The 25,162-nt window shown below is 48.4% G+C and overlaps 9 protein-coding genes and 1 non-coding gene across 10 annotated transcripts; 2 read left to right on the top strand and 8 right to left on the bottom strand.

Moving 5' to 3' along the window:
• Nucleotides 1–628: 628 nt before the first annotated feature.
• Nucleotides 629–1,766, bottom strand: FPOAC1_008460 (uncharacterized protein; the record flags this gene model as incomplete). The annotated part of the gene is made up of 3 exons (XM_044852901.1): nucleotides 629–1,332; nucleotides 1,385–1,553; nucleotides 1,608–1,766. 3 exons carry the CDS (start codon nucleotides 1,764–1,766, stop codon nucleotides 629–631), a joined length of 1,032 nt encoding a protein of 343 aa, XP_044705571.1.
• A 537-nt stretch (nucleotides 1,767–2,303) lies between these two features.
• On the bottom strand, nucleotides 2,304–2,400 carry FPOAC1_008459. Its single transcript has one exon. It is a non-coding gene; the product is annotated as a tRNA-Gly (tRNA).
• A 155-nt stretch (nucleotides 2,401–2,555) lies between these two features.
• FPOAC1_008458 (uncharacterized protein) lies at nucleotides 2,556–4,175 on the bottom strand (the record flags this gene model as incomplete). Its single annotated transcript, XM_044852900.1, has 6 exons — nucleotides 2,556–2,921; nucleotides 2,977–3,014; nucleotides 3,117–3,345; nucleotides 3,392–3,800; nucleotides 3,870–4,112; nucleotides 4,162–4,175. The coding sequence occupies 6 exons, from the start codon at nucleotides 4,173–4,175 to the stop codon at nucleotides 2,556–2,558; spliced, it is 1,299 nt and encodes a 432-aa protein (XP_044705570.1).
• A 671-nt stretch (nucleotides 4,176–4,846) lies between these two features.
• Nucleotides 4,847–6,362, bottom strand: FPOAC1_008457 (uncharacterized protein; the record flags this gene model as incomplete). Its single annotated transcript, XM_044852899.1, has 2 exons — nucleotides 4,847–5,711; nucleotides 5,764–6,362. The coding sequence occupies 2 exons, from the start codon at nucleotides 6,360–6,362 to the stop codon at nucleotides 4,847–4,849; spliced, it is 1,464 nt and encodes a 487-aa protein (XP_044705569.1).
• Nucleotides 6,363–7,250: 888 nt separating this feature from the next.
• FPOAC1_008456 (uncharacterized protein) lies at nucleotides 7,251–8,541 on the top strand (the record flags this gene model as incomplete). Its single annotated transcript, XM_044852898.1, has 4 exons — nucleotides 7,251–7,271; nucleotides 7,328–7,477; nucleotides 7,535–7,648; nucleotides 7,702–8,541. 4 exons carry the CDS (start codon nucleotides 7,251–7,253, stop codon nucleotides 8,539–8,541), a joined length of 1,125 nt encoding a protein of 374 aa, XP_044705568.1.
• Nucleotides 8,542–8,920: 379 nt separating this feature from the next.
• FPOAC1_008455 (uncharacterized protein) lies at nucleotides 8,921–11,662 on the bottom strand (the record flags this gene model as incomplete). Its single annotated transcript, XM_044852897.1, has 5 exons — nucleotides 8,921–9,516; nucleotides 9,570–10,593; nucleotides 10,657–11,342; nucleotides 11,391–11,486; nucleotides 11,539–11,662. The coding sequence occupies 5 exons, from the start codon at nucleotides 11,660–11,662 to the stop codon at nucleotides 8,921–8,923; spliced, it is 2,526 nt and encodes an 841-aa protein (XP_044705567.1).
• Nucleotides 11,663–13,402: 1,740 nt separating this feature from the next.
• Nucleotides 13,403–14,056, bottom strand: FPOAC1_008454 (uncharacterized protein; the record flags this gene model as incomplete). Its single annotated transcript, XM_044852896.1, has 3 exons — nucleotides 13,403–13,574; nucleotides 13,655–13,670; nucleotides 14,029–14,056. The coding sequence occupies 3 exons, from the start codon at nucleotides 14,054–14,056 to the stop codon at nucleotides 13,403–13,405; spliced, it is 216 nt and encodes a 71-aa protein (XP_044705566.1).
• A 1,292-nt stretch (nucleotides 14,057–15,348) lies between these two features.
• FPOAC1_008453 (uncharacterized protein) lies at nucleotides 15,349–19,020 on the top strand (the record flags this gene model as incomplete). The annotated part of the gene is made up of 2 exons (XM_044852895.1): nucleotides 15,349–16,085; nucleotides 16,134–19,020. 2 exons carry the CDS (start codon nucleotides 15,349–15,351, stop codon nucleotides 19,018–19,020), a joined length of 3,624 nt encoding a protein of 1,207 aa, XP_044705565.1.
• A 1,641-nt stretch (nucleotides 19,021–20,661) lies between these two features.
• FPOAC1_008452 (uncharacterized protein) lies at nucleotides 20,662–23,388 on the bottom strand (the record flags this gene model as incomplete). The annotated part of the gene is made up of 3 exons (XM_044852894.1): nucleotides 20,662–22,735; nucleotides 22,786–23,189; nucleotides 23,239–23,388. 3 exons carry the CDS (start codon nucleotides 23,386–23,388, stop codon nucleotides 20,662–20,664), a joined length of 2,628 nt encoding a protein of 875 aa, XP_044705564.1.
• A 703-nt stretch (nucleotides 23,389–24,091) lies between these two features.
• Nucleotides 24,092–24,618, bottom strand: FPOAC1_008451 (uncharacterized protein; the record flags this gene model as incomplete). Its single annotated transcript, XM_044852893.1, has 2 exons — nucleotides 24,092–24,459; nucleotides 24,525–24,618. The coding sequence occupies 2 exons, from the start codon at nucleotides 24,616–24,618 to the stop codon at nucleotides 24,092–24,094; spliced, it is 462 nt and encodes a 153-aa protein (XP_044705563.1).
• Between the last annotated feature and the right edge of the window lie 544 nt (nucleotides 24,619–25,162).

Genomic DNA, 25,162 nt, shown 5'->3' with positions numbered 1-25,162 from the left:
GTCGCGCGGGTTGTAGATGTGGTTCGTTTGGCTGTCTTGAAGACCTTCCACTACCACTACGTGTCAAGAAGGCAGGCGATTAGAGGGATGACGTCGAAGCGGCACGAAATTGAGCCACGCCAGGGGAAATCCTAATTTGAAAGGGAGCCTGGTTTTAAGAGTGCTGAAGACAAATTCAGTCGTAAATACGAGTTGTTAACAGGCTTATAACTTTACTCTGGTTCGTTATGTTCTACATGTAACGACGGTTGAAGATCACAGTGGATCTGAGCACATGTTAGAGAGCGTTGTGCTGATAAGATAACAGAATCAACTTGGCATTCTGATTCAAGATGGTACATCTTTTCCGATAGTGTACTATGTGCATATCGAAATATTTGCTAGTATAGATTATTTCACATCTTCTATTTTTCTTGAATTCACTCATTGTTCTGAGTAAATGATACCGTGACGCATATCCTCATACTGATGCGAGACTCATCAAGTGTTGTTACACATCTTTAGGTTCAGAGACCGACTATTGTAAAAACAGTTATTGAACCAAAAAGAAAGAAAAAAACTTCCAAATAAGCTTCCTAAATAATACTCGTTAAACACCAGTTTTGTTTGGAAAAGTGCTGTATTTTCCTCATATCTCATCTTCTTCGTCATCAAAGTCATCCTCTCTGCCCATCTCGTATAGAATCCTTCCTCCTTCACCTGCCCCAATATCTGTTTGCGCATCAAAGTAGGGTAGCACAATGCCCTCCCTATCCTTGCGTTGCTTTTCCGTCAGGCCAAGGTTGAAAGTACTCTCGGGCTCTTCCTCTCCATCGCCGGTCTCGCCACTATCCGTCGGTGTGGTAAACATAGGGTGGTCTGTAAGCAAACACACCTTGCCAGGTAGAGCTGCTGTTGCTGAACCCTTGGGGCTAAGAATGAACTTTTCAGATACGGTTCTTCCGCTTCGTCGTCTCAATTCCATAAAGATGACAACTCCAGTGCTGTCTTCGTTTCTATCCTTGCCCTTCTCTCCTAGACCGACGAGCAATCCCTCACGATCCTCATTCAGACCCCATTCTGGCTCCTGGATACTTCGATTCCGAGCCTTTTGACGTTGGATCTCTTGATACAAACTCGAGAGTCTGAGGATGGCTGTGGCCAAGTGGCATAGGACTGTCAGAGGATGAGGCTCATACTCGCTGAATGATCGTGGTAGTACAATAGGCACGTCGTCATGATATGTGGCGACGATAGAGACAGCGGGTGTGATAATGCTTGACAAGAAGCTTGCCAGCGACTGCGGAGACGCAGAAGCGAGAGCGTTGAGTGAATCTATAATCACAACGGCCCCTTATGATAGTCAGCGAAAAGAACTTATCTAGTCGATGACTCTTCGACTTACTTTGAGTGGGCTTTCCTTTGTCTACCAAAGGGTTAAACGCAGGGTAATGGTTTAGTAAGTCCTTTCGAACCGCTTGAAGATCTCTTCCCGCAGCCTTTATAAAAACATCTGCATCTTGTGGTTTCTTGAGTGTCACCATCGACAAGAAGATGACTTGTGTCTTTGCGATCTGATATACTCATGTCAGTCACATTGATTGTCTTTAGCTGCGGGACAAACGTACTTTTGCTCGTGATACAAACTCGCGGAGAACCGGCCGCGCAGGCTGCTCAAGATTGTCGATCACGAGGGTAAGAGGACTTGCGCCATCACGCAGATTGAGGAGCTTTTGTAAGAGGAGCAGACTATGCGATCGAGCGTGGATATTTGATGTTGGCGCCATGGTGGCGGGGGCAGGCCACAAGTTGGACGGTACGCTGTAATAATAAGTGTTTTGAGTTCAATAAGAGCCAGTACTAGGTCCTGTAAATTCCGTGACTAGGCATCAAAGACGTAGAATTGTGAAAATGAATGGTTCAATTAGTGTGCCTGACTTTGCTTGGTAGATGTGATGCTAGAAAGAGTTCAGTGGGTCATCTCGATTTGACATACTCCATTACAGGAGCCCAACCAACAACAAAAAAAGTAACTATAAAGATTTATAGCTTATTTATTTGGAAACTCGATCCAGCTACTTGGACAGCGTAATAATGAACGCCGCCCAGAGACCTGTGGCAGATGGCAATCATAACTTCTGTTCGCGACGGGAAATAAAGGTTAGGCATAAGCTTTAGGGTAAACAAAATAAATCACACAAAAGTCTGGTCTGGAGGCTACCAACGCCCACCATCATCACCAGCGTCTTCACATCATCGAATCGCAACACAACAAAAAGTTTACACAATCAGCAAAAGATATCACGCTCGTCGGCGCCTGGTAATGCGTAATCTGGGAATCGAACCCAGGGCTCCCCGAGCTTACTAGTTTCGTAGGAAACTGGATGGCAACGGAGAATTTTACCACTAAACCAATTACGCGGTTATTGTTTGTTGAAATTGGACAACGTAGTTGAAACTCAAGTTCCAATGCAACCACAGACAGGCAGGCAGGGTATGAAACGAACCTCTTTCATACCCTGAAGCCTATTGGTATACCATACATGGTCGGTCGCAACACGAAACAAATCATCCTTTCAACTTTGATGTTCCTTTCTTCGCCCATGGTAAACGCATACGCCCTTCCCGCCACCGACATGTTTCTCGTTCGCCGGACACATTGGGCTGCTTGGCAGGTGTTCCGGAAGTTTGAATTCAAAAGTGGCCGAACCCTGAAGAGGATTCCTTCGGACGGGTTGCTTGGGGATTCTTTCCCACCACTCGATAGTGTCAGGAGCATAACTTTTGTGACGGATTGTTTGCAGAGAGTGTCTCCTCGACAGGGAGGCTTGGATATCCACTTCTCCCACGTCTGCATGAGCAACTGTCTCGGCGAAGAACGAACGTGGTCGACCACTCGCAGTTCCTTCAGTAAGTGGAGGTGTCTTGATGCGCCTTGCTTCCTGAACCAAGAGAAAAGTCAGTACCTCCTAGTTTCTAGGCACTGGTCGAACGTACCCCCCCTGGATATGGACTATCGACACAGTTGACTCGTACTGTCCCAGCGTCAGCATACACTCTTTCATATCCAGGTATAAGCGTTACAGAGAACACACAAGATGTGAAGCTTGGACCTAGATATGGGGGACGAATCTCACCTTTGAGTATCTCTCTCACAGAGCTAGTCACGCTGCTGTAGGAATTGACTGACCCCTCACGGCCCCAAGGTGACCGTCCAAAGAACCTTTGGCGCAACTTGGTTATTGATACATCATCCTTGAACCAGGACCCTATTTTTGTGATTTGATGTATGCTGGTGTGGTTCCTAGTACCGTCCATCGTTGAACAGTGGTGTTCGTGCTCAGGTATTGCTGAGTATGGCGTCGCCTACAAGAATCAGTTTCGCTCTTTGTCTTCACCACACTCTACTGACCTCTCTGCGGATCTTGAATTTAAGCTTGGACCCGATACTTTTCTTTGCCTTTCCATAGAGACTCTCAGAGCTAGATGATGTTGAAGGTGGAGTGTCTGTTGTTCGCGGTGGCACCAAATTATTCATTGGGGAAATCGAGTCCGTACTATCTCTATACACGCTTGGAGAGGTTGAGCTGAAGTCTTGAATCTGATCTGAGAAGCGAGTGACACTGGGATGCTGTAGTGAAAAGACATGTGCCGACTCGGATACAAAGGGACTGGAAGGTGGTCTTGGCTGTGAGGGCTCAAAGCCTTGGAAGTTGGGTGACGCTGATAGCGGTGTCAAAGCAGAACCAAGCGACATGTCTCGGACGTCAGATTCACTGGCAGACTTTGTCGAGCGATTCCTCCATTTGAAAAAACCCTTGCTTGAATAGCTCTTTCGTGAAACCATAAGTTGGCGCTCTGCCCAGTAACCTTGTGGGAACCAGACCTACTCGAACCCATCGCGAGCAGGTCGTGGAGGGTCAACGCCGAACCCCGGGGACTCGGCAGATTGTCGATTGAGAGGACGAGGAGTAGTACCCCCTGAATGTAGCGGAGACGATAAACCATTCTCTGGCATTGAAGGTAGACTCGGCTGGTGTCTCATAGTATTATCACATTTAGGGCCGGACAGGAAAAGCGAAGGGGGAGCGAGAGAAGGGGGCGCTTGCGTTCCCAACGGAACATTGAAGTAGCTGGAGTGGTGTTAGAATAGCCTACAACTGTTGTAATGGATCAAAATACTTGGGCTCGTTCATATTATGACGATTCGCTGGTAATATAGGATCTGAACGAGATGACATCGGCATGGCAAGGTTGTAGACAACGCCCCTTGAAAGATGTTATCCCCCAGTCGAGAAAGCTCGACTCGAGAGGGTGGTATCGTGTGTTTGCAATAGATTTAGATAAAAAATCAGGTACGTGCATAGAATTTGAAAGCAAGTGATAAGGATAAAGAAGAAGCACAGGATGTTCTGTAGGAGTGTATACAATTTGATTCAGGTAAACATAGGTGATTAGGTGTGTTGGTAGATGTAGCAAAGATGAGAAAGCAGTGGAACAGCTAGCTTCTGGCAAGTGGGTGTTATTTCGAGTAAAAATCACAATCTCCGTGGCTGCTGCCCCTTCCTTCCTTCCGACCTAGAAGTAGTGCATGATAACGATGGATATTCTCCATAACAGACTTCAAAGTCATTTACACTATTAATCAAGGTAGAGCGTTCACTCATACCTTAGTAGGTAGGCAAGGAACAAATATTGAAAGTAAACCGCCAAAGAATCTTTTTATAAAATTGGTATCGAGGTAGGCTTCTAGTCTCCAACAGACTCAAATCTAACTCAATTCAACGTCGAACCAGCTTATAAACATTTTGATACGCCGTACGCCATAAATGCATCCATTCATTAGAAACGCCTTTTATCAACTCCATTAGTCGATGAGCATGGTATCATCACCATCCAGCGCTGGGCCTGTTTGCTCGATGGGCACACCACGGCCTCGTCCGGCCAACAGTTCTCTCCTCACCTCAGGTCCAATAGCAGCGTGACCGTGCGTCAGAAGAAGATCAAGCAGGGCCTCACGCTGGTCTTCTGTGACATCTCCCTTGTAACGCTGGGCGAATGCAAGCAAGCACTGATGCCAGATAACAGGCAACTTGGTCTTGGCATCACCCTCGTTGATACCTGACATGGTGTCGCCGGCCTTGACTGAAGCAGGGTCGACACTTCGGAATCGCAGGAAGTGGAAAACCAGAGCATCAATGACCTGGAAGGGGAGCGCGTACTTCTTCTCAAGAAGGGCTTTGATGAAGATGTTGGTGGCACCTCCACCCTCAGTACCGTGCGACGCCTCCTGGGCAGCAATATCACACAGACCCTTCAAAGCAGCGGCGGAGTGAAGTACAGGGATGGATACACGGACCAAGGCAGCAGAAATAATATGGGCTTCTCGGAGTGTGCATGTTCCACTGCCAACGAGAGGGAACAGGAACCCCTTGAAGAAAGCAGCGGGCTTGTAAAGAGCTTTCTTGAGCGAGTTAAACAAGTGAACATTGAGCTTCTTGGTTTCGTAGATTTCCTCACGGACACGGTCGAGAATGACCATCTCCATAAATCGCTGGGCCACTTGAGGCTTGCTTGAAATGAAGATTCTTGTCATTTGATAGCAGGCGTTGGTCGACCAGCTCTCGGGTTGGGTTATGTTGACCAGAGCCTCCCAGTTCGGCACTGTTGGCATGATTTTCGCAGGCTTTGGCAAGGGACCGGACTTGTATCGCGCAAGGATTTGGCCAACCCTGAAATTGTGTTAGTTACTAGCAATCCCCGGCAAACAATGGTTGAGCTTACTTGGTGTACACATCGACAACCTTTTCGGGTAGCTCAAACTCTTCTTCGTCGGGTGGTCCTAGGTTGTTCTCACGTCGCTCCTGCGCCGCCTCGTGGGCAGCAATCTTCTCCAGAATCAGATCTGCAAGGTTGACGCTCTCGCCCTGCTCCTCTCCTGTGGGCTTAAGATCCCAACCGTGCTTGAGTAAATCGTCATCCTCCTCGTCGGGCATGAACTTTCGGTACATGTCAAGGTCATTAGGATCAACCTCGATCTCCTCAACAACCTCGTCATCGTCGCCCCAAGCTTCGTCGTCGTCGTAGACCTTATTCTCCTCCTCAGCCTCGTCGCCAAATCGCGAGTCGTAACCAAAGTTGTCGATAGTGGGCTTAGCAGCGACAGGCTTGCCAGCATTCTCCTCCTCGGCCAACTCGCGACCTATGCGCAAGATTGTTCGAGAGGCGCGGTCGTCGACAAAGTTTTCCCCTTCATCATCGTTGCCCTTTGATCGCTTCTTGGAAGGCTTGTTCTTTAAAATACCAGTGGCAGTGATGTCGTCCTCCAAGGGGTTATGTCGGCGGGTCTGCCGCATGGCAGTAGGAGTAGTGGCCTTGGGCATTTTGGGCGTATTGAACTTGGAGATGTCACAATGTGGGCGGACTTGGAGTTGCAATTAGTTAGGAATTTCAAAAATTTTGCCTTATCGATAAGGACCCCTCTTGCTTAACTTTGCCTAGTCTTTGCTCTTGGCTCACCGCTTTCAGAACGACTACAACCACCACAAGAAGATTGACAATAGATTAATTAAACAAATCGATAGTTTCTGTAGAGTACTTACTCCAGATTTTACATGAAGAACACTTCCTCAATACTCATTGTCTACAAGTCTACAGACCTGGTCAAATGTCTATTGTGGCTGCAGGAAAAGCTAGGGCAGCATTATAACTATTGACAATATTAATTCGGGAATCATAACAAAAGTCCTCATAGGTATAGTGGATGCTGGGGAATGCGTCATTGTGAGAGTGTCTAAGAGGCATGGACGATTTACGAATATACAGGTATATATATGTGACTTGACCTCTTGACTCTGCTCGATATTTTAAAGCTAAATCAAGAATAAGAAAGCCACATGCGGCATATAGATGTTTCTCTTGTATTCGATTGTAACCATGAACCTATTGACCCATGTTTCGTGTGACTGACTGCCTACTACCTATATAAACTCCTAGGCTCAGTCAGTCTACATAAAATTATGACAAGCAGCTGCTGGATTTTGCCCCGCCACCATGATGACACAAAAGAGCCCGACCCTTGGAAACTTCTTCAGTCTGTGGGTCTGCGCTGAAAATTCACAAGCAGCCACTAAAAATGACGCCCGGGCTACTGAAGCAGCGATGACTTCAGGCTTCAACCCCCACTACGGTCATGCCCCTCCAAAATCATCAACCAACTCTAAAAAATCAATCCAACAACATTTATTCAAGATATTCAAATCAAAGACAAGATGCCGACTGAACTAGAAGAGGTACGTTACTCTATACTCTGTATATAACGAGCTGTGCTGACAAAGGTGACCTGTAGCTTGTGGGCTTCATCGCCAACCCCAATGCCCAGATTCGTCTGCTTGCTGCCGAGAACCTGGTTCCCTACTCATTGTCAGAACCTAGCATTTTCAAGACTGAGAAGCTTCAGCCGGTCAAGCATCTCAGCTTCTTAGTTCGCGACCATCCCGTAAGCATTACCCTACAGGGACAGAAAACCAGTGCATCAAGTTAATGGAATCGTTAGAAAATTGCTGAACATGCTCTCACAATGCTTATCAACCTATCGGGGGACGAAGAGGTGCTTAAATTTCTGGCAACTGACGAAAAGTTTCTAGGAATCGTCTTTGACCTCATTGTGGTATGTGTGATCGTCTGAAGTTACCGAGAACAAGTCACTAATCCAATATCTAGAACCCCGAGGAACCAAATGCCAACTTGTTAGCCATGCTTGCTGCCAACCTTTCCAAGTGGGATGGTCTGAAGGATTTCCTCAAGAGAAAGCAAGAACCCCCCAAGGAACTGGGCTCAGATGAGATTGTCCTCAACCAGCTCCTGGATCTGTTCGTCAAGGGACAAGATGGCACATACAACAAGAACGCAGATTTTGACTACCTAGCCTACGTCTTTGCTGATCTTTCCAAGCATGACGATGTTCGAAAGCATTTCCTCGAGGAACAGGCCTACGACAAGGTCATTCCTCTTACAAAGCTCAAGGTCTTTACCGAGCACAAGTCTGATATCCGACGTAAGGGTGTGGCCAGTACTATCAAGAACGTTGCTTTTGAGGTCAAGTCCCATCCGTCTTTTTTGGCCGAAGATTCGATTGATATCCTTCCCTACATCCTCCTCCCTATCATGGGCAATGAGGAGTACGATGTCGACGAAACCATGGATATGCTACCTGATCTCCAACTCCTGCCACCCGACAAGAAGCGAGATTCAGACAACCAGAACATACAGACCCACGTGGAGACGCTTACCCTGTTGACGACGACACGGGAGGGACGTGACCTTATGCGCCGTGTTAAGGTTTACCCCGTCATCCGAGAGACACATCAGAGAGTCAACGATGAGGGCGTCCAAGAGGCATGTGAGCGACTGGTGCAGGTATTGGCCCGAGACGAGGAAGGCGAGGGAGAGGATGAGGTTAAAGAGGCGAACGGAGTCAAGGCTATCGAGGATAAGCCTGATACTGCCAATGGCCGAGTGGAAGAAGCCGAAGATGAAGATGATCAGCTTGTTGAGGTTTAAACCGGTTTCGTGAAGATGTTGATCTCATGGTGTTATTTATGGAATGGATATTGAACAAGGCAAATGGGAAGTCGAATTGGGCAAAAAGGTTATTGGTTTGATTAGAAACGCCAGACCCTAAGAAAGGACCGGCGATGTTGGAATTTATGAATATATGTACTCAAAAGTAACGTATATAGATAGACGTGAATGCTTTACCAAAAACGAGTGTTGTTCCGTAATTGTCCTAACCCGGGGTATCACCCCTCCGAAATGCTTCGCTTGTTAAAGAATGTCCTGCCACTGAGTCTAAATATGTGCCCTATGATCCAACATGATATAACCTCCAAAGTATTAGAAACGCCGTTTTTCAAATAGCCACCACCCAACTTAAATTCATCTACTTAGTTTGTCCCATGTCTTCCTCGCTCTCCTTAAACATGCTCTTTCTGATCGGACTTGATGAGGCCTTGGCTGTAAGATAGTCCCGACCAGGCGCCTCGTTGGCACTGGGAGGAGACACAGGAACAGGAGATACTGCTGTATTGAGAGGGGGCGATGAAGGCGTGAGGTCTGCGGGAGGAGAAGGAAGGATATCATCTGTCATACCAGGGAATGGTGGCGAAGGCATGTTGCCATCGTCACTTCTAGGGCTTATAGGGCTGGTAATATGCCGGAGAGCAGAAGCGTCGTTTTCAGAAACACCAGATATATCAGATGCTATCCGAGGCGGTCGGCCACTGTTTTCAGTCACACCAGATACATCAGATGTCATGCGAGTATGGCCACCATGTCCAGCCGTAGGGGAGTCGGGTTGGGACATATGTGGCTCTGTCGACCTCGAAACGGTACTTGCGTGCTCCCCGACGGAGTACGAGTTGCTGGATGGGTTGGACATGGAGCGGGATTTGTTATCAGAGGCAAAATGAGAGTACTTCTGTATGATATCGATCGGCGAGAGTCCTGTGTCATGGAGCTCAGGTGGCCGTGAGGTATCTGGAAGTGTTAGCTTCACATTCAACAGGTTCGAGACTATGATCGTAACTTACCAGCCATCTCATGGATCTGAGTGTCAGCCACCTCGGCAGGCGAAGAGGTGTTGACAGGAGTGCCGGCTGGGGAGGGCGACAACCCAACGACCTGTGCAGTAGAGGCCATCTCGGTGCTTGGGCTCACAGGGGTTTCATCAGTAGTTACTGTGGGGGCCTTTTCGTTATGTTGACCTCGGATCCATGATCGGATTCGTGACCCGGGGTCTTCAGTCCCATAGTCGCTGTTGCTGTTCCTGAAAATCCTGCGGCGACGCCAGAGACAGAAGACGACCAAGATACCAGTAACAAGCATAAGTCCAAGAACAACACCTAGGACTGGTGCAACCCACTTTGGAAGACCAGAGCCACTACTGTCGTCTTGATCCTCGTCACCATCACTTGGGTTGTCAAGCCTAGGCCTCCCTGTAGAGGCGGCCTTGTTGTATGGCCAGTATTCCTTTATCTTTTTCGTGTCGTATTCTGTATCAAAAAGATCGTTCAGAGCAGAAGTAGTCCAACCTTCCGCAGGAGCTGTCGCTGTCGCACCGCCCGCGGCATCGCCACCAATCTCTGATTGGATCTTTTCATGGACACCGTAATCACTGTATTCACCAGGGTCGTAACTGTTCAACCATTCTCCACTGGTAACATTGAAGTTCACCACCGGGCCTTCTGCAAGACATGTAAGCTGGGTTCCTGCGAGTGGTGTGTAGCCACCAAAGACGAGCATTTGGTCGGGATATGGCATGAAGCATTTATGTCCTGCACGAGCATGAATCGATTTCCCTTCGTTGATCTTGACCCAGGTGAAGGACGGTAGCGAGAGTACCCACACATCATCGCTGAAGGCATCTTTCACGTTAATCCCATCGAAACCGCCGTAATAGAAGATGTTGAAGCTTGAACGGTCTGAAGCTGTAGCCACTACGGCGCATCCCCGTGTTCGTGCCCCAGGGCCGTCCTTGGTCTTTTGCTGATACCACTTGTCATTGTCAATGTCGTAAACATCAATGGTTTGCATGAACTTGGGACTCTGCTTCTTCTGTTATCGCAAAGTTTATGTCAGCGTGAAAACATAATATATATCACGTTTGATGTTGCTTACGCTTTCTTCCTCGTTCGCCGATTTGCCACTCCGTCCTGCCCACTGAGGATAGGTAACACCTCCAAGGACAACAAGAATACCTTTCTTGCCAACTGGAACCCAAACGACTTCTGCATTAGCACGTCCCTCAACACCTTTCAGTGTCTTGTTGGTCCAGGTCTCGTAGTATTGCTCTTCTAGATTTAACACGATCAGTGTATCAGAGACATTGGTTGCTTTCTTATCCGGGTCATTCGTGAAGAACTCCCCTTTTGTTGGTGATCGCAAGCCAGAGAAATAGAAAGCGAGATCTTCGGATGGCACGTTCACAGCTCCTCCATATGCGACATATCGGGTAACGTTCTCGTCCAGCTTACTGTCAACAAAACTTGGCTTCCATGCTGGCTTGTCTGGTCCATACTGATAGGCCTGGTATCCCAGGATTTCGTCCTTTGCAGGAGATTCGTCCTTTGCAGAGGATTCTTGTGGAGCGCTTTCATCCAGGAGATCACCGCCATAGAGGAAGAATTCGTCGTCGTTGCCGAGAAGGGCGCCGTCAATAAAGTTGGGAGCAGCACCATTACTATTCCCCGAGCCACCACGAGCCTTGGACATGGCTGGGCTGTCAAGAAGGATACTCGTCAGATTGGTACTTGCGTTAAAGGGAGTGCTCATGTTAAAATTTAGGATAATTCCCGCATTGTTGCCTTGCATGGTCAGCTATTGCAAGGTAAACATACAATGGTTTGGCGTACCTGGGGAAGCATCAGTTGACGTTGTACCATCATCCATTTTAGCAGACCACGAAATATCGCCGCCATCAAGATATATCATATCGCGAATCATGATGGCTAATTATATATTAGAGATGATCTCCGTGTATCAAATAGTTAGTATGCTTACCTCTTGGTTGCTGCCATGTACATATTCCAGAGCTGACCTGACCATCTTTCCAGTTATCGAACTGAGCGACAGTTGGAACTACGGCTGTTGCTAAGAACGCCCAGGACGCAACGTTTTTCAACATCATGTCTGCGATGGTTGACTTTCTAAGTAGGCGTCACACAGAGCAGATGTTTGGGAGAGAGTGATGGCAGTAAGCTGCTACTGGACCATTGCTTATTGAGTGTCCCAGAGACTGTACAGAACTCGACAAGCGGGCCGAGGGCCAGCGAGTGGCGAATTCGAACGAATGGTAGGGCTGGTATAAGAAGACAGGAAATCTCTATTGAACAAAGAAATAGCCTTGGTCAAGAATCAAGGTTCGCTGAAGCGTCCAAGCGGCTTAGTACTCGGCGAGTTCGTGAAAATGTACTGTACATAAACGAGCAAGGATAGTTGAATCAGACGCCAAGGCAAATGTTTGTAAGATGGAAAGAAACGGTGCGGGGAGATTTCAAAACGGCCAGTAAGACTCGTCTCGATGCAGAGATGTAACGCGAGAGTATTCGCCGTCTAGCAAAACGTTCGCCACTGGGTCCGGTCGAGATCGAACGGGATGGGGATAGGGCTGAGTGATCAGACAGTACATTTGTTGACAAGGGAATGTTGAGTACATACATAGCACCATCGCAGTTCACCTATGAGGCCTAGTGGGTTCTCGCTCACGATGCAGCATGCACGCCCTCTGGCCCTGCAGCGTTGTAGTGGCTACAGTCATGATTTTGGGCTGATGTTCCTAAAGTTATGGAATATAGCAGGGATAACTCCCATGTGTCTGCTCAGCCTCAATCTTTGCGAGCATTCGTTCTCGCTAGCCATTCCCTAGCATGCCTGGTAGCCTAGCAACACTGGAAAACTTTCATCCACTTCAGGCGTGGAGTCTTCTGTAGCCGGTGACGGTGGGTAACGATTTTCAAGGGCTGACATTGAGGAATTTTTGATGGACTTTGGTTGGGATCAGCCTTGAACTAAGCCAGGGTGATGAGATAACTCGGAAAGGTCCAGTTCCTCGTGGCATCGGTCACAGAATAAAAAACGCAACAGCTAAAGAAAGGCGTGTATTCATCGATACCTTGTAGACAAAGAATCAGCCGCCATGGCTGAGAGTCGGACGAACCGACAATAAGCTGTTGGTGGTAGAATTGTTTCACAGACCAACAGCCACAACCACCATATGGTCCACGCAACTGATACCGCGATCTCGCATAACGTTCCGCAACGGTTGGGCCAGTTGGCTAAACCATGTTCGGGAAAAAGACTATTGTTGTTGTCAACTGCCTCTTCATGCAACGGTATACGGACGCGGACATGACCGAACGGGACAATTGGCTCTTTCTAGTAAGAAATGTCAGATTCTCAAGAGAAAAATCCAAAAGTGCCTTTCGTCGAAGGACAAGCAAAAGAGGCTTTTTGGAGGCTGGGTTTGTCCAGGTTAGAGAGACATGGTCGATCTTACCATCTACATCCCTGTCGAAAATAAGCACTGGCACATGTTGAGGAGGAGAAAATGTAACGACACCACACCTTCACAGATTCTCTCCGTGAGACTAAGGAGAAAGGTCCAAAGTGATGGTCGTTCACACATAAAATGCATGTTATTTTGCGCTACAAGGATGCACCTCTTTTTAGACTCCATCAAAAATGCGTTGTCATCCTCCGAGGTGTCTTGTTCTGCTGCAGCATGGATGCACTTCATCGCGGCCCCCACAAGCTATGATGAATCAAAAGTCGCGCAAGTGTGAGATGAAGACTTGTTTGTTTATTGACATGGTAAATGAGTGTGGATTTGGAGAACAAAGGAAAAGAGGTTGGATGATGAATCATTTCAAGTCGGCGAAGGACCATATCTGATCCGAGCACGCACCACATTGACCGACTTGTGACTGTTTGTGGAAGGCAGGAGGAACTCGACTCTGCCTTTACTTCCATCAACTCGAATTAGGCTCGACCTGCGGGCCACAGCGGGGCTCAGGGTCGACCCAGTGGGGGGGAGTAAGCTGTAGTGGGTCAGCTACCTTAGCCAGCCTATTAGCTCAATATGCACCCAAGCTTTCAACGCCGCCTCGTGCTTACATACATCGTCCGACCGACTTCTAGAGTCAGGTACGCGAAATTCTAACGGGAGCTTGAGTTGATGGTCGTTTTTTGTTCTTTTTAAACAAACGAGAGATTCGAGATTTGAGAGTTACCAAGTAAAGAGGTTGATAAACAACTAGATACAAGGCTAAAGGCACTAACTCATCTACGATCTCGGATATAAATACGTCTCCACTCACTCCCGCCCTCGCAGGGCTGGATCGAATCGAAGTAAAAAAAAAAAATAACTGGTCGTCATGGGGTTCTTTGCTTTGTCTAGACCGTGACCAATCAGTTTCCAGATGGCCCTGAGAACATCAGGCTGTGGCGCCCTCCTTCCCGCCCGTTTCACTGTAAGCCACCGACTAAACTTACCTTGGTATCGGAAGGTGCGAGCCTCCATTGGTCGCGTTCAACTACTTACTTCGTTTCTTCTTTGGAATTCGTCCAAAAGAAGCATGTCTTTGTGTGTCGCACTTGTTCTGCCTCATTGTTTATGCAATAGCCAATCTCTCGCATCAAAAGCAACGTGACTGGCCAAGTTACACCTCTAATACGGGAAATTCTAGTCTGTCAGCACCCAAACCAGTCACTATTCTTTGAGATCCGTCTTCGCGTTAGCCACAGCATCAATGGCGCTCATCAGGCAGTTACTATCGAAGTTGAAGACCGTGATACCGCATTGTCTATTATTATCTCCCGCCAACATCTATCCCATCACTTCTGTGTTGTCAATGTCACAATATTACGCGTCAATCCTCGCCTTTCGGGCTAAGGGCTGGTGTACCGTCACCATTCAATTGCTGTCTTCCCCAAAGAACTTCCCTCCTGGGTCATCTCGGACCTGTGGCCCTGTAGGCTGTCATGTGGTGGCCCTGTCAGCAATCCTCTCATGTGTTACCACTGTGATGTGCTGTGATATTGTCCCTTCTCAGCCCCTTGGCGGTCCGCAGCCTTGGGCCGAAAAGTATGAGATGCGCGATAATGGAAAGTGTTAAGGCGCCATGACAAGGAATGTCTCCAAGCGGATCTTACAAGGCCGTACTGCTTGCTCGATTGGGGCATATTCCAACGGACGTACCCTTGTCAGACCCTTGCTTTCCACCAGGTTCAATATGCATTGTTGCTCATGCTACGCATCGCCCCAAGTAAGCCAGTTCAGTTGAGGTATCCACAACGCATCCATATTAGCATTTAGCTCAAGCGGCACAACCGGTCAAGGACATCTTTTGTGAAGACTCTTTGTCCAAAGTTGTCTTCTCTGTAGTGGTCAATCCGGGATCTCTTTCACCTGAGCTTATGCTTGGCTATTGAGTTTGATTACTTCCTTACTCATTCACCCTCGCCATCAGCTTGAGACCCTGGTGACTAGGCTCAACTTGACTTTCACATCTGCTCACCGGCAGCCGTGGAAATATATTCAAGTGGCTTATCCAAGAGGAAATTAATACTAATTGTGGATGTCATTGTAAGTAGTGTCAAGTGTCAAGGCACTTTTACTCAGCCCCCAACCTTGGCCCCGATCCTTCATCATATATCTATTCGATGATAACGTTTTCACACCCTTTGTTTGACGTTCTCTAACATTTTGGTTTAGAAGAGCAGGGTTTTGACCTTCATTTTACCACATTCGTTACCTGGCTATTGTGAGCTTCACGCCGGTATCACTCGCTACATAGAAGACGGTTGCCTACTATGCGTTTTTCACTATTGCTCAACGTCTTAGGCGTTGCAGCCGCTGAGATTCCGGCTCGAAACGGCGAAAACTTCCTTCATAGACGGAGCGAAACTGTCACTATACAGCCTACTGCTACCGCAAACAACGAAGTACCGATTCAAGATGGTTATGTTGCTAGCCCACCTGACGCTCAAACATACGGAGCTGATGACGAGCCAGAAACATCACTGGCGCAAGTACCTCAAGTCACCCAATCTGTTTCAATTGAGGACGATGACAAAAAAGAAGAGCAGAAGCTGGAGGAAACCAGCGCTTCTGTCTCTGAGCAAGGGGATGTGGCCACTGAGACAAGCCCGAAGATGGTATATAACCTTGCATGCAGTTGCAACCAGCCTGCCCCTATTCCAACCATCACGGGAGGGTATACTGCCAATCCGCCGCCAGCTCCGGTTCCAACTACAACCAGTCAACTTACAGTGGTCCCGTACCCTACTTACAAGCCTCCTGAGCCTGTAACCACCACGACCGAGCAAGCTCCAGTGCCCGACCCTACAACAAGTTCAACTTACCAGGCCCCTGAGTCCTCGACCACGGTATCTGACACTGTAGTGCCTTACCCTCCGCCGAGTTCTATATACGAACCTCCACAAATTTCAACCACGAGCACCGAGGTTTATGAGCCCCCTAGCACAACCAGCGAGACGCCACTGCCCCCTACTACCACGATTTCGCCCCCTGTCACTACACAGTCATGGTAAGCTACTAAAGTCTTCTTGGAGACCTATCACTAACTCGATTGAAGCGCGCCTGGTGAGCCTGTCACCGTAACGGACAAGATTTATATTACCAAGACAGTCACGGACAAGGTTCATATCACTAAGACAGTCACGCAAAAGATCCATGTTACTAAAACCGTCACGGATAAGGTCACTGAGACGGTGACTGATAAGGTAACAGTTACTGAAACTCAAACTGCGGCAACAGTGACCGAGACGGTAACTAAAACCGTAATTGAGGGCACAACAGTGGTGCAGACTCAACCTCCTGTCACAGTTACTGCAGATGGAGATACAATTACGGTACCTGGCCCTACAATTACCGAAGATGGAGTAACGGTCACAGTATCCGGTCCTACAGTTACAGAAGACGGAGACACAATCACAGTACCCGGTCCTACGGTCACTGAGGCTGGAGATACAGTTACAGCACCTGGTCCTACAGTCACCAGAGATGGATATACAGTCACTCTACCTCCTGTCACAGTTACCACAGATGGAGACACAGTCACAGTACCTGGTCCTACAGTTACCGAAGACGGAGAAACAGTCACGGTTCCCGGTCCCACAATTACCGAGGCTGGAACTACTATCACTGAGCCTGGGACCACTGTAACGCTCCCTCAATTGACTATCACGGAGGCTGGAATAACCGTGACTCTACCCGAGAAGACTGTTACAGAGTCCGGCAGCATCGTGACTGAAGCTGGGACCACTATCACTCTTCCTGAAGTGACGATTACCAGACCTGGTAGCACTGTTACAGAAGCTGGAACGACCATTACTGAGCCTGGTCTAACAGTTACTGGTACTGTAACTATCCCTGGAACCAGAATTACAGTCACTGAGACTGGAGAAGATGAGACTGTGACCATCCACAGAACTGTCATACAGCCAGGCGAGGACAGGACTATCCTGAGAACTGTTACTCTTCCAGGTCAGGAATCCGTTGTGACGGTATCTGGTGAAGAGCGAACCGTTACGGTTCCTGGAGAGCGTACCGTGGTGACTGTACCCGGTGACCAGGCCACCGTCACAGTCGAGTCCATCGTTACTGAGCGTCTTCCAGCAGAAACGGTGACTCGCACAGAGGACGGAGAGACTATTGTGACAGTGGTCCCAGGCCCAACAACTGTATACACCACCACATTGGTAATTGGTCAGACCGTGCAGCTTCCTCCGACCACCGTTACTGCAACTCCCGGGCGCATTACCCTGTGCCCTAAGCCTACAGGCAGATCTGCACCCCTTGACCCCAAATCAGACCTCACGTTTGGCTGTGAGCCTGGATACGTCTGTAACCCTCCCAAGCCATCGTGGTGTAACTTTTGGGCCGAGCCACCTTCTGAGGACTATCTATGTGAGCCCCAGTACTGTGTCAAGGCTCCTAAACTGAGGAAGCCCCAATGGCGTAAGAATGAGACTGAGTACTATCCCCGAGCTTCCGGGTACTTTGATCTGAACCCCGAGGCTTTCGGCCTTTCTTACGACATTTTCGAGAAGCAAGTCTACGAAAAGATTGTTAGCAGTGAGCTCAAGACCTTCACAACGGGTAACTGGGCCTCCCAGACAACCTTGAGTGACTGGCCCGATGCTACTACCTCGGTAGCAGAGAATTACGATTACGCCCCTAGCAGCAACCAGCGACGTGGACTACATATGCTGAAGACGAGAGACGTTACTCCGGCCATTTGCTACGACGACTGTAACGGCGCGTACAGAATTGCCCAAAGATTTGGAAAATCGGATAGGCTTTGCGACGATGGTTCATCGTTCCGTAACAGCTACGGCTTGTGCCGACAGTGCATTGGCGATAACACTGAGGAGACCAAGCAAACTGAGCGAGACTACGTCGTGCCTCAGTTCCAACAGTTCACCGAGTTCTGTGACGGTAAAGATACTACAAGTGCCACGACAGCCGCGCCTGGTCCCGAGTCTCAGGTCACTGAAACTCCAGACGTGGAGACGGAGAGTCAGGTCGAGGCTACCTCGGGCGGGTTTGCCGCCATCACAACCTCAGAGGAATCTGAGCCCGAGTCGAGCAATGCCGCCGAGCCTCAGTCGACCGATGACACCCCCGAGCCTACTTCTGTGCAGGAAGACAAGACTACAGATCAGCCTGAACCTACTTCCAATATCCCTATTGTCACGGACGACCCCGAGTCTGTATCTACAGCAGCTGATTCCACACAAGACTCAGAGCCTACTTTGACGGCAGTAGGATCATCTTCAGATGCATTGCAGCCAACTACATCTGTGGAAGCTGCCGAACAGAGTGCCGATACGACTGAAAGACCCGAAGCGACAGAGACCGAAACAGCAGCTGAGGAGACATCAACCGACGGGTCTGAAAACTCTGCAGCTGGTGAGTCCACCACTTTGCCTTTTACTACTAAGAAAGTCATCGTGACTGTTACATCATCTCTTAAGGACTCTTCTGAGACTGATGTCGTTTCTATCATCACAGAAACAGGTTCAAGAACTGCTCAGACCAAGGGTGTCGAGACAGACTCTTCCAAGACCGATTCAGAGGCTGCTACTGAGACTGGTGACGCCGCAACCGAGACAGATGGTTCGGAAACTGCTACAGAGACTGGCGGTTCTGGAGCTGCCGCTGAGACCACAATCAAAGCCACACGCTCTGATAAGACTGCTGCTACCGAGACTGAGACAGAATCGGGAGCCGGTGCAACGGAAGCCACAGAAACAGACGATTCAGGTGCCGCTACTGCTACCACTTCAGGTGAGAGCGAGAGCGAGAGTGAGACCAGGTCACGACTCGAGACACGCACTTCAACCTCTACGTCAGACGAGACCGCAGCACCCTCAACTGTTGAGGCTTCGGCTTCCCGATTGACTGCCAGCCTTGCCACTTTCATCGCTCTTCTGTCGATGCTAGTGATCCTCATTTAAACTTCAAACCCAACCACCCTTTATTTCACCTTTCACGACACTCATTACGATAATGTCTAAACGGCAACGACAGCATGTTTATGTTTACGCTTCATGGATACTCAATGCACATACAAATTTTGGATGAAGGATGGTTTTACAGACTTGGTTATTTGGCTTTTTGCCACGACACTCTTTTGGCGCATGACGGAAGGCATATAGAATTACCTAGCATTGGGATACCAGACATTCTTTGACATACATATACCATGGGAGCGAGGAGATTGGATATTTTGAAAGCAAGGATTGACGGCCATAGGGGGCCAGTTTTAATGCGATAGGGAGAAAAGAACAACCAAGTAGCATGCGGTTGAAAATTGATTTTTGTATTTATCGCCGCCGTTTTGGCGAGTCGAGCTCTGCAATTTTTGGTCTGTTTTGAGTATTGTGATGGTTTGGTATAATACAGTACCTAGATATAGTGCAATTGCCCGCAGTATTGTGATACAACAAGATAGAAGAAGCATTTTCAAATCATCGTGAGTTCATTTGTAATCATGCAATATTCGATGCAGCTACCAGGCGCACCGGGAAGATATGTCTTTGACTGAGCCTTGTCAATAGAGACCAGCATCTCGGGTGGTTACATGGCTTACTATCTTCTTCGTTTTTTCGTCTGTTCTTTCTCTTTTTCTTTACCAATCACTCAGTCCAAGCTCTTTGCGTCGTATGTAAAGTGGTTCATCCAAGTTGCCGGCTTCGAGAGTCTCGAGGTATGCAACCTCTGCATCGACAGTCGATCGTCGACGGGGGAAAATCACCCAGACACTGGGGACAGGGACATTGAAGAAAGAGAGTCCAAGCATTGTGAAACGCTTTCCTGTAGTTTAAGTTGAATAATAGATGTAATCTTGTCGCTTGTGACTCAAGACAAGATAAGTCTGAAGGCAAAAATGTTCAGAATTGTTTCAAATTTACGTTCCAAAAAACATTCCCATCGTGGCTATTTATCTGTCAAGCCCACTGGTCCAGAATCCCAGAGCTGGTCTATCGTGAACATTTGCATCTTTACAATTCCCAAAGCCCTATCGCCATGCCCGCCATTTGAGACGGATTCAGCAATGGAGGGACACTTAAGGGTTCAGAGCCCTCTGGTATGGAATGCAAGGGACACAGAACGCCTCGTGGCGTCTTAGACAAGTGATCTCCACAGATTTGCTCTAGAACGTGAGCTAGTTTGGTTGGGAATAGCTTCGATTTGGGGACATTTGGAATGCAGAGATCAACAAATCTTATTGGTTAGGTCAAAGTGTTGTCCTAATCTTGATTAGATCGTCGATAGCTTTGACGTAGGTCCTCTGAAAATGGTTCCTGGCGAACGGCGTCCGTCTCTAGAAATGTGACGACACTGGCGACTGAATTCAGAATTGATCATGAGATATGACATTGAGGGAAGCTTGCAATGCTCAAAAAACAAAGGTCTTTCTTGTCTTTCATTCGTTAATAGCAACAAGCAGTATTTAAAAAAATTCATCATTACCAACGCCGTCATTCCTGAGCTTGTTCATGAACATCACATCTCGTGTCATCAAAAGCAGAGTCTGTATGTATCCAGCCTGTTTCCCCGCCATCCCATCATTCAGTTCTCCAGAAAGTCATGTCTCATTCCACAACCAATCCTTCCAGTACGTGCATGGCCCTTGAGCCTTCGCTTTCGAACCGGTTGACTATGGCCTCACATTCGTGCTTCAGCTGCTTCTCAGCCTCTGAAGCGTTGTGGTAGATCCACTCCTGCACTGTCATCTGCTTCTCCGGTGATGTTAAGGTCTGGCCCTGCTTAAGATACCTTTCCAGGCCATTCTCCTTATCTGAGTCCTTGAGTGGTGTTCCAAAAACGGTATCCAGATCCAACTCCGTCCATGGGGCAGTGCTACGAAGTCCTGCGATTACGTTGCGTTTGGATGGCGAGAGCTTAGAAGGCGATGTACGGGTAGGTGTAGTGATGACAGGCGCCAATGCCACTCTCTTGGGGTTGGCACCGGACGTGGGTCTTGATGATGGTGGTTCGTTCTCGGCATCCGAGGCCTGAGGCGATTGAGAAGGGGAGATAGCTGCTTGTCGGGCTGAAGGGGCAGGGGAAATGACTCTTCCAGGGGTAGAAGGCGGGTTAGCCGGATGAGCTGCGCTGGGCGGCGGGGATGATGGCATAGGCGATTGTTGTGCTGACTCCACAGATGCAGCACGACGAACAGGCTCTTCGGAAGCATAAATCTCGACATCTTCCTGCATGCGATCTTCCACGGGCTGGCTAAATGGTTGGGTTGGCTCTTGGCTAGCCGCGGCTTCCAGTGACTTTCGAGCCTCCAGCGACTTCTTTGACGGACGACCACGACCACGTTTAGGGGGCGCGTCACTCAATCGACTCTCATCTGCACCAACAGAAGGTCGGGATGCCAATGACACTTTGGAAGGTCTACCACGGCCTCGCTTCACGGGTGGCTCTTCGGCGGCTTGAGTGGTGGTTTCTGTTGGGGCTTCTACCAGCTCGATTTCGTTTGCAGAAGCACGAGAGGCGAGAGATGCTTTAGAAGGACGTCCTCGACCTCGCTTGGCAGTGCTTGAGCGAGCTGCTGCTGACTTCTTGACAACAGTATCAGTGCTGGCAACACTGTCTTCGTGTGCTTGTGCCTCTGTTTCAGCATCATCTTCCTCGTCCACCTCTAGCGCAGCTTTTGTTTTCTTCGGCTTTGTCTGTTTAGATGCTTTTTTGGTGTCGGCTTTTCGGCCCTTCTTTGGAATCTGCAGCTCTTGAGGCCCAGCTTCAGGTTCTGCGTCTGACTCTGGTTGCGGCTCGTGTTTTGGGTCTGGTTCGGTGTTGCTCACTTCCATCTCAGCTTGTAGAGCCTTGAGATCATCATCGATTTCGTCCTCATCCGGCTCAATAGGTTCAGGATTTAGCATAGCATAGTCGCGTGAATACTCCTGCTGCTCAGTCCTGGCCAGTGACGTCTTTGACGTCTTCTCTTTCTTCTGGCGTCTCTCAGAATCAGAATCAAACGTCAACTCCTCATCTTCAGTAAGTTGGTTCTCCAGGTCAGCTTCCAGCTGTCGTTCGATTTCATCATCGTCTGGGAACGTTCCGGGGGTTGCTTCGTAGCCTGCTGGTGCCACCTCTTCCGTGACAGACGCTGTAGAGACATCATGTGACGATTTAGCTGCAGGCTTTCGGGTCGTCTTCTTTTTACTGCTCTTCTTAGGAGCAGAAACTTCGGCCATATCTGAGTCTTCATCTTGTACTACTGTAGACTCGTTGACAGCACGCATCGCGCGCTTCTTGCCTGGTGGAGCATCTGAAACGGCCATGCTGACATCTTCCACCGCTGAGCTGTCCCGCTTCCTCCCTCGGGAAAGCTTAGATGGCTCTTCATCTTGCAGCGACGCATCGGCATCCTCGATTGATGCTTCCTTTTTTGCCTTTGTTTTTCGTCCCTTGGCTGTCGCTTTACGTGCTTTTGTCTTCTTTCCGCCTGTTGCAGTGGAGCTCGTTGTCATAACGCTATCATCTATAGCAGCTGTTGACTCATTCATTGAAGGGGCTTCTGAAGCAACGGTCGCAACGGATTGGACAGATAAACGCGACGCTTTAGATGCGCGCGCAGCTTTGGTTTTGCTCGATTTCTTGGCTTGTAGTAGAATGAAGAATGGACAATTAGGAGATCGGCTGTAGTGCTCGTCGCTGCGCTGTGTTAGTGGTTGCCGTAGGTCAAGGCGAGTTGCGATACTCACAGAGGCTTGTCGGTGGGTTCCCAACCGTCGAGAGCGAGTTGGCAGTAGGTGCAGGTAGCCATATCATCCGACTCTTCAGTTGGCGTGTACTTCCAACCGGCGTCGACCAGCTGCTTGGTTTTACATTTCCATCCCTTTTTAGTATCGTGGGGCCATCTGCCAGCAAACGTTGCTTTTCGAGCTTCCTTCATGTACGGCTGGTCTGGGGCTTGTTGCGCAAAATCTCCCACGTTGGATTCGATCGCAGCGACAACTGCCCAGCCGCATTCGGGAGCATGCGTCAGATGCTCGACAAGGGGGTCGTCGTTGGCTTCCCAGCCGTCAAGGCCCTTGTGACACAGGAAACATTGCGCATTATCGGGGTTCTGTGGTGTTGGGTTGAAGAAGAGTCCAGCGCGAGCAAGCTACGGGACTGTCAGCCATTGTTGGTATCAGGGCAGGTAATCAACATACGCTATCGGGTGTAATGGTCTTGTGAGGCCAGTTGAGAGCTTTAATGCCCCGTCCACTCGCTGCAGATCCTCGCTTTTTGGAGTTTTTCTGAAAAGAAGCCAATCGACTCTCGTATGTAATGAATTGGTCGGTAATATCGTCGAAAGACATGGTTGTAGGTAGGCTGCGCGTGAAAGCGCGGTCAAGGGTAGTAACTCTTTAATCAAGACGCGATGCGTCGGCAAAAGGTCAAGTTGGAGAAACAAGCACAAAGTCGCAATGAAGCAGACTAAAGAGAAGAGAATAAATAGATGGAAATCAAAAAGTAATTGCGCTCATGACAGGATTCGAATGCCGCTTAACAAATGCAAGTCCACGCGTCGTACCAACAGGTATCCTACCTTTTACCTTGTGGTATAATTAATGGCGGTGGGAGGTTGTTGTGTGGAAGGAATTCGAGATGCTCGCTTGCTGCGACGGAATTGATTGAACAGGCAAAAGAAGCGGTCGAAGGGCGGGACATGGCGCGTTTGTTTACTTTGGTGGGTCAGCCAACCCCAGAGACCCAAACATGGATTCTCTTAATATTAGTATTACCCCCAGACAATTTGACAACAAGTACAGATTTTAACGAAAAAGACATCTCGCTTGTTTATTTACATGGGTTTTTTTCGATTTTACCGAGCTGTTTTGATCTATTATTAGCAATTGATCTGATCACGATAGCCCAGGTGTGGTACACTAGTGTAGATATCTTTTACGTTAGGTAGTGACAGATATCGACAACTTGCAGAGATGTAAAGCCAGCCATAACATCATGTGGTTGTCTTTTTCTCATGCCAATGCAACATGTACCTGCTCGGTTTAACTCAACCTATAGCTTTCCTGCTGCTTTCAATCCTCGCTCGCCATCTACCAGGATGCACCATCCCTCATGACCTCGCCCACCATCTCCAGCAATCACGGCTTCGAAAGTTCCTGGAGAGTTGGCAAACTTGAGAACAGCATCGTCAAAGCTTCCCGGCTGAAGCCAGATAGACGGGATTCCCTTCTCCTTAGCCTCTTGAAGCACCTGTAGGGTTGCTGCAGGTGGAGTGATGACGGAGAGAGACGTCTCGGTAGGGTTTGGAAGAGCCGTCACATTAGGAACAGTGGCATGGTCCTTGTTCAGTGCATTGATCGTTTGCGAGCCCGGGTTTATGGGGGTGACTGGTAGGTCATGGTGAAGATACCAAACAAAGACTAGGTAGATGAGGTGTTGATGAGTGAAACGTGGTTCTATACAAGACCAAACAGGTAGACCTTACCACGATGACCAAATTTGGCTGGGTTGGAACTGGCACCCGCCACTGCGTAAGCAGACGAGGTGAAGAATTTGCGAACAGTAGCCTCTGTTGTCATGTTGAAGCGTTTGTATTGTTTATGTTATTCTCGAATTCAAATCAATGTCCTGTGACGTTCCAAGAATATACGGGATTGTGCCGAGGATAAAGATTCCCAAATTGGACTGTGGGCGGGGTTTCTATAAGACGCCATACAGCTGATCACTTATTGAATACTCGGGTTGCGTCAAAATGTCTACCTAGGTATACAAGGCTTATAAAACTGAGCAATAAAGACATTACTAATATTGAATTTCTTGATTTGATGGGAGACCTTCTTTCTTGGTATCTGTTCTGTTTACCTTAGGTATTTGAATACATATAGCGGCTGAGAGGTACAAGCTGGGCTGTCCACCGTTGGTTGGCGTTTCTGCTACAGATACATCCGGCTCGTCCCGTAAGTTTAAAACTCTTTGTTTTAATTTTTGTTACCACACATTGGCAGAAGTAACTCTTGGTGGCTTGACAAACCCGTAATATGTTGGGTTGAGAAAAGGTTTAGGGTAGCCATTCTACAACCATAACCATTTTGGATATCTAACTTAGTACCTTGGTATAGGTAC

The sequence above is a fragment of the Fusarium poae genome, chromosome 3, assembly GCF_019609905.1.
Source record: "Fusarium poae strain DAOMC 252244 chromosome 3, whole genome shotgun sequence".
Classification (NCBI taxonomy): domain Eukaryota; kingdom Fungi; phylum Ascomycota; class Sordariomycetes; order Hypocreales; family Nectriaceae; genus Fusarium; species Fusarium poae.
The sequence above is the reverse complement of the archived record's forward strand: the minus strand, read 5'-3'. Positions and strand labels throughout refer to the sequence as shown.